Consider the following 8,437-nt stretch of genomic DNA (forward strand, 5'->3'; position numbering starts at 1 on the left):
GGCTGAATTTCAATAGTTAATAATGATTAATCACATTATTATGGCATGTTTAAAATTCTATTATTTTGAATTTCACACCAGTTTTTAAATCCACATCAACAATGTAAAGTAATTCTTACCAGTGTATCTTGATTGGAAATCAAATGAATGCAAAGAAAGCAACTTTATGAACTTGACTTTTAGATTTATATCAAATCAAAAGAAGTGTGAGTCTGAGGTAACACAATGTCTACTTCAAAAATATAACTCACCTTAAACAGAAAAGAAATGTTACAACAACAGTGTGGTCTTGAGGTAGGAGACAACTTCAAAATGTTTATTCTGTGAAATACCTTTTAGTTTGGAAGGATTACACTGTTCCACATTGAGAAATAGTGCACAAAACATACAGCACGTTATAATAAAGTGCATAACAAACACAAAACACTCCATAGCTTCATTATCTCTGAGTTCAGTAGAAAACTGAGAAACTTGCCACATATAAATACATAAATATGCAGAAGTAAAGGACACTATGCAGAAACATGAGCAGCACTTCTCTGAAGCTGCAGAGTGATGAGACATTGAAGGAAAGTCACAGCAATATGGCAGCAGCAGTAAGACTCCTGTCATACCAACTCATACTGTTTACACAGAGTGAGTGAGTCAGTGAGCAGCACCATTAATGCCTCTTTTTTCACCCGCCTTAGTCCGATCAAATCTACAACATATTACTCACATAGCTACACATACATACAATACCACCTTTCCTTTAAAGTCTTAACATATTTTACATAGATACAAACAACACTCTCTTAATTCTCTGACTTCTCCCTGGGTTCTCCAATAGTACAGATAGGTGCGCTTACAAATCCGAAACAGGTGCTAGTTAGAAAATAAATATAAAAGAAAAATAATAAATAACCAAACATAATACATGTAAATAAAATTAACAAACAAAAAAAAGAGGTGTTTGGGCTCTGATATCACTTGTGTTATTAGTTTCCATCTTCTCTCAAATGTTTCTAGTTTCAGCTGCTGTAGTTTTTTCTATAATAAACTCCTTTTTTACACCGTCTTTAATGAACACCATTAAAAAGCGTTATGCCTGGCCCCTGGCTTCTTTAATACATCCATGATATGACCGTGCAGTAGAGGGCGCTAATGCTACACATCTAAAACCATCAGAAGAAGAAGAAAGGTTTTTTTTGGTATAACCTCACTTCCTGTGTTGCGCAGAATCGGCGGAAGCAAACCATGGCGGCTGTGGCAGAGAAATCAACGAAAGAGCGGTTGCTGTCTGTGTTGGATGATTTAGAGGTTTTATCCCGGTAAAGTTCAACTTGGTGTAAAGTAATGGAGACGTAGAGATGACTTATATGTGTGTTAGTGAATTGTGTGCCTTTGCTGCTGCTGCTGGCTCAGCTGCGAGTAGCTCATCCGGCGGGCAGACTGGGAACTACTTTGTTTGTGCGGAGTGAGACCTGACTGACTGACTGACTGACTGGCTGTGTGTGTGTTTCAGGGAGCTGATAGAGATGCTGGCTCTGTCCAGGAGTCAGAAACTACCCCATCAAGGAGAGGACAGCCAGGTAGGAACACACCTACTACACATACACTACATATGGAACGTTACTAACACAAATGTATGAGTTAAAGCCACCGTACATGCACTGGTGGAGCTATAAGGAAAGTAGGTTCAGATGTATGCTACTTTACACTCCTGTACATTTATTATAGAGCTGTAGTTACAGTATGAGTAACCCTATTTAATACGTTTTTCTTAAAAAACAATCATTGTGTTGACAGATAATGTTACACTGTCATAGATAAAACTACCCAACAGTATATAAGCTACTTTAACAACAGTAAAATACTGCTTACACATGAATGCATCAGTACTAATAACTCAGTAATTACAGAGTAATGTAATAGTGTGATACTCACAGGTCCACCTTTCAGCAGTGGGTTCTTTTTTTCCTTTGATACTCAGAGTAATATTGCTATTATTACTAATGTGGTTTTTCAGTAAAGCTGCACAATGAATCGACTTTTAATCACAATCTCGATTTTGCCTCCCCACAATCAAATTAACGACATCGAGCAATATTGGTCCTCTGTCCATAGAGCGCTCTGTATCAAAGCACTTTCCACTTTCCACTACAAAGCAAATCAAGCGCTCCTTAGACCATTGTCTGACCACATGCCTGCATGAGCCAATCAGAGCTGTTCCCTGCATTGCACAGTCTGAAGTGGATGCAGGCTGAAAGAGTGACATGTGAAAAATCCATCAAATAGCAGTCGGTCCAAATAAAATCTCTCTAATAAAATGTCTGACATAGCAGAGGGCGAGGAGCTTGTGGATCATTATCCATTGTTTGGAAATATTTCGGTTTTAAGGCAATGATGTCAAGCAAAAACAGATCATATGCAAAGAGTGCTGTAGAGTTGCATCCGCACCACAAAGCAACACAACTAATTTATTCAACCACCTGAAAACACATCACACACTGCAATATGATGCCACGAAAAAAACAGTTGCTAACGTGATTTGTCCAACATCAACTCATTGGTCCATAGAAGCGAGTCTGTACAGCACATCACTGTATCCATCCAGCTCACACACACATCGAAATCACTAATGCAATCGCATTTCATTTGGCTAAAGGCATGTGTCCAATAAACACTGTGAATACTGAAGGCTTCAGGAAAATGCTAAAAACTCTGGACAAAAGATATGTATTATTAATATAAATATTTGTATAACTTCAGTGCTGTAAATTACAAGTAACCGGTATAATTTTTCATCACAGCCGAGCTATATGAATATATATGCTGTTGTGATATCATGTGACATAATAAAAAGATATAGGACCAAAGAGTAAAAAAAGATTAAAACAGAATTTGAGTTTTTCAAGATTTTATCAATTTTCCACAAAACGAAACAATGTGCAAATCAATACTATCTTCACATTTGTAGTCCAAAGCCTCAGGTAAAAACATACATCTCCCACACATTCCTTTGTATGTTGATGCACAGAGCCTGAAGAACAAAAAACTGTTCAATTGTCTAAATACTTCAAGTCTGGACTGTGTGATGTTTGTTTTGTCTCAGATCCTGGAGCTGCTGGTGCAGAGGGACAGGGAGTACCAGGAGCTGATGGAGGTTGCCCAGCAGCAGGGGAAAGTGCACGAGGAGATGCAGCTTCTGGAGAAGGAGGTGGAGAAGAGAGACAGTGACATCCAGCAGCTCCAGAAGCAACTGAAGGAGGCGGAACACATCCTGGTGGGTTAGGCCATAAGATGGTGGAGCTATTTAAAAAAAAATTTCATTACCTTGTAGGGCTGGATAATATGACCAGAATCTCATATTCTGATATAGCACATTTTAATTCATTGAATGAATAGTTGGTCTGTTTGTGCTGTTGAACATAACCGCAGTGAAACAATCAGAAAATAAGTAAATAAGTTTGATTGATCTGATTCACCGGCTTTCACGCTGTCAGTGCTCCCTCTCTCCATCCACTCCCTAGCTTGCTCGACCACAACAGTGTCAGCTCGCTGGGAGCAGGGGAGCACAACCAGAAAATGACAGCAAATGAAGCAGACACTCTCACACTGAGCTGAAATTACACATCGTGTGCACATAAATTTGTTAAATAACATAAATAAAGACAGTCTGTAATGTTTTGCTGTCATTTATAGTTGCCGTCTCACTGCTTCCCTCGCCTTCACTTTTGTCAGTGGCGGCGGGGCTGAGTCCTCTGTGTGTGCAGCAGAGAGACAGACAACAGTGGACAGTTGAGACAAAAACTCGTTATGAAGAAGAGTAATGTAACAATGTTATCCACACAAAAGATAGAAATGATCTAAATGATGAAAAAATACTGCTGTAAAGAGTGTGATTTGCATCACGGCAATATAAACAATAGAGTAAAATATGAAAAGAGAGATGTTTTTCTCGTGTCACACCATCATATCACACATCCCTACTGTACTATAATGTTGGATGTCCATTTTTTGGCTAATCACATTATTGAATGGACATTCTTGGTTTTGTAGTTTTGGAGACAAATCACAGAGACAGGAATCAAGGATTTTAATAGTTATTCCAGCCATGTATAAACATGAAAGAGAACCAAATACCACACTCAGGTATATCAATATTTAATAAATAAAGGACATCTACACAGCATGTATAATGAGTCAATACATAAGCAAATAAAGTCAAAGATAGAGTGATAAAGTGAGCAGTGCAGTGAGAAGTATGACAGCAGGCCCTTGAGGGATATATCAATATTTAAAATCGTGATAAAAGTAGCAGCAAGATGGTAGCAATAGCAGCAGTTGATTGCAGTGTTTCATTTTCTGATGCTCTGTGTTAATAATGACTTCACAAACATAGACCTCAGTATGTTTCACACTGATGAGTTCTTCTTTTGATCTAAACCGGCTCCTTCTTTCATTTTTAGGCCACTGCTGTTTACCAGGCCAAAGAGAAGCTCAAATCCATTGACAAGGCTAGGAAAGGTGAGCTAACACACCTGTGCAACACTCTGGTCAGCACTGGTGGTTGACTCTGCTTCTGTGTCTGTCAGCTTGTTTACCATTTACAACTGTTTATTGTTTTCTGCAGGAAGCATCTCATCAGAGGAAATCATTAAATACGCTCACAGAATCAGTGCCAGTAACGCAGTGTGTGCTCCTCTCAACTGGGTACCAGGTAGGAACCTCACAAACACACACACACACACACACACACACACACACACACACACACACACACACACACACACACACAGGCTGCCACAGTTGCATTTTTACTGACTGTTGACACAAATGTGTATCTCAGGTGATCCTCGCAGACCCTACCCCACTGACCTGGAAATGCGCAGCGGTATGCTGGGTCACATGGCCAACCTGCCCACCAATGGTGTGAACGGACATCTGCCAGGTGACGCTCTGGCTGCTGGGAGGTTGCCAGGTAAGTGTAGCTGAAGGTTTAGCTTAGTGTAATGATACAGACCTCTAGTTGTTTCCTCTGCTTGCTCATAGTACACTAACTGATATAAAAGAACGAAAAACTCATGTAGGTGTGTGTCCCTTTTGTGAATAAGCAACATTAATGTGCAACCTAAAGCAACAATTGTACTTCTTGCTTTAAGTGGTAACGTGATTTTCCTTAAATTCCTCAACTGCATCAGTGTAATGCAGTTGAGGAATTAATTGTAAATGTCTGTTTTGTTACCACGGTTACTCAGTATGATGCTACCCTCTTGTTACTTATTTTCAATGGCAATAGAACTGCTAGGCTAGCTCTTAGGAAGCTAACAAGCCAAATAAGCAAACTAGCAGCTCATCTAATCCAGCTACTTCTTCATGTGTAATGTTCTGACATTAAACCATAGATCTGTTTATTACATTAAACTAGTATGAAATGTTATCACAGTGAAGCAGATCACGTTGTTTCATGTCTAATAGTCAGTTTTAGTGTTCACAGGTCATATAAGAGTTAAACAGCTGAACATATAACTAGTGGTGATACATTCTAAAGTAGAGGTGTGACTCTTCACATATCTAATGATCCAATTACAATTCACCTCAACAATTACATATTATAGCACATGGCTGCTTTTTCATTCATTAATACAAGCAGTCACAAAAATCTGAACTCCCTTTTTATTTAGAAAGTGCTTTTAAAAATCACACTTCAACAGTCTATAATATAAAAAGTTGCATCTTTTCAATATGAGTATGTGTGTCAGCCACCTTAGTACATAAACATGGCAAAAATACACATTAGCTTTACTCACTGACTCTATTACCTGGGCTTTAGTTTCACTGTAGAGTGAACACACAATCTTCACTTGAGAGTTGGTTTACGCTGTTTAGTGTGTGTGTGTGTCCTTTTATTACTGCTGGAGTTCACAGCTCCACTCCACTAACAGTAGTCATTGAGTGACATAGAAACTTCACAGTATACTTCAGTTTCTTCTTCAACATTAAATCAAATCATCATTATATCAAACAATGCTTGCAACTGCTGCCTTTTCTGCAGATGAACTGCAAGATAACTGAAGTGTGTGTGTACACTGTAGACTGTCTGGTGCTGCACTGCCCTCACAGTTGAGCTCCACCTTTTTCATTATGTCAGCATCACATTGTTAACTAACATTTAGAAAATCAGTTCTTAACATTTGTGAATTGTTTTTAAATTGTCCACGTCCCCATCATGAAAGTGTCAGCGTGTATTTTTAGTATTATATTCCTCCTTTCTGTTACTGTCCCTCTCCACAGCAGCTCAATCGTCCAGGCAAACATAAAGAGGGAGTTTGGTACTACTAAGACCATCTGATTTGACCACCTCAGACTACTTTTTAGTCATGATATGTGTGAAGCCAGATGTGTCTTTGTGATAGCCCAGACCTGACTAACAGCATATTTATGAAGCAGCTATTGACCAAATAACCCACATCTGTCCTCTTTCCCCCCAGACGTCCTGACACCTCACTACCCCTGGCAGTCCTCTGACGTCTCAGTAGGGATGCTGCCTCCTCACCACGGCAACGATTTCGGCCTGGAGCCCCCAGGTCACAACAAAGAGAACGAGGATGATGTGGAAGCCATGTCAACAGATTCTTCAAGCAGCAGCAGTGACTCTGACTGAGTGTGTGTGTGTGTGTGTGTGTGTGTGTGTGTGTGTGTGTGTGTGTGTGTGTGTGTGTGTGTGTGTGTGTGTGTGTGTGTGTGTGTGTGTGTGTGTGTGTGTGTGTGTGTGTGTGTGTGTGTGGCTCATTCATACAGTGTAAACATGTAGTTTAAATGTTCCATATAAAGACTTTGGTCGATCATTAAGCATCATATATATTGTCAGCTGAGGTCTTTAGTTCCCCACTATCATCATTTTATAAGAGGTGCTGTATGAATCTGTGAGAAGGTGGCCTGACAGCTGAAGGTGCTCTGTGTAACTTCTACACCTGAAGAATTATTAGTTGTTCATTTTAAGACATTTTTATCCTTCATAAGCAGTCTGCTTGTTTCCACAACATTTTTCTGAGATGTATTTGGAGGTTCATCTGCTGAGCGAGCCGCTCCTCCAGAGTAAACAACACCAAAGCTGTTTCCCACAATATTGAACCATTCCTTTAACATCCTGTATTTGTGGGAAGAATGGTGTAAGAATGGTAGCGTTAACAAACCACAACAAACCAGGATGGTGTTTGTACTTGGATGGCAAGTTCCACCAGACTGTGCAAATAACGACAAAATACACAAAAGTAAGAACCTACAAAGATGAACAAGTCCCATTCGGGACTTTTAAAGTGAATATAATGATCCTAATATCATTGTAAGGAACACTGACTGGACTTAAAGAGAAACCAAACATAAGATGAAACTTGACTTTGGTGAAGGTGTTTGAATCTGTATGTGTGACTTCATGTCTGATTTTTGTCAGTTGCAGCCTGTATGTTTGTAGTGTAGTGTTAGTGGTTGTATATCAATATGGACAAATGCTGTTAATTTACCTCTGTGTAAATAACCTTGTACATACTGCCTTGTAAATAAATACATTTGGAATAGAAAACGTGTTTGTTTTCTTATCAGGTTGTATTTCTTGCCCTGGACAGGGTTAAACAGACATGTAAAGGTCAATAATTGATCATACAGATAGTGATCTGTCATAAATGTACAGCAGCGTGTCAATAACAGAAAAAACTTTATTCTGTCCTTTCATTTTGGACCATTCATCAAGATTCAATTTTATTGTCATTTAGCATAGCATCCAAGACTTTTAGATGCAAGGAGAGGACTGTTTGTAAATGGTACTTTTCCATGGTGTTTGTTATATACACACTTCTCTGGCCATGATGGAAATCTTATAAATGTTGGGAAGATCAGATCTGGTTGATACTTCTTGTTTGAATGTGTTGGCGGATCTCATCTTGGATTTAATATCAAACATCTGAGTGACACAAAGATACATGCAGTACTGATAAAACGCCTTAAATTACATTAAAGTGTATTCTCCATCTACAGCTATACGTACACTCTGCTTAGCCTATTTATTGATTCTAAGCTTATTTATTTATAATACTTATTTTAGAAAATCTTGCAATGGCTTGCCTTGTATCCTCTTTTTATTTATTCTCTCAGTTTTATTTTAAGGAAACATTATTTCGTTTTTATGTATGCAAATGCATGAGAATGACCATTCAAGTGAAATTCGTAAATTTAGGTTAAAGGCCAAAATGAGGTAACATGCTGTCCTTGACAGTGCTGCCTTCAGGATCTTTTTGTAATCTAACGCTGATGATTTTCATAAATAAATATTTTGTATTTTGGTTAAAAATAAACAGCAACATATCCTAACTTATGTTGTCCGTTTTTGTCATACATTTTAGTTATCATATAAATCATGCAGTGCGTGAGGTTGAAATGTTAAGATGACAAAATGTCT

General features: G+C 38.6%; 1 protein-coding gene across 1 annotated transcript; it reads left to right on the forward strand.

The window, feature by feature from the left end:
- The first annotated feature begins 1,234 nt into the window (after window positions 1–1,234).
- On the forward strand, window positions 1,235–7,555 carry med4 (mediator complex subunit 4). Its single transcript, XM_062431773.1, has 7 exons — window positions 1,235–1,310; window positions 1,505–1,571; window positions 3,095–3,265; window positions 4,452–4,509; window positions 4,616–4,702; window positions 4,832–4,963; window positions 6,474–7,555. The coding sequence occupies exons 1-7, from the start codon at window positions 1,237–1,239 to the stop codon at window positions 6,644–6,646; spliced, it is 762 nt and encodes a 253-aa protein (XP_062287757.1). The 5' UTR covers window positions 1,235–1,236; the 3' UTR covers window positions 6,647–7,555.
- Window positions 7,556–8,437: the final 882 nt, after the last annotated feature.

The sequence above is a fragment of the Scomber scombrus genome, chromosome 13 (assembly GCF_963691925.1).
Source record: "Scomber scombrus chromosome 13, fScoSco1.1, whole genome shotgun sequence".
Classification (NCBI taxonomy): domain Eukaryota; kingdom Metazoa; phylum Chordata; class Actinopteri; order Scombriformes; family Scombridae; genus Scomber; species Scomber scombrus.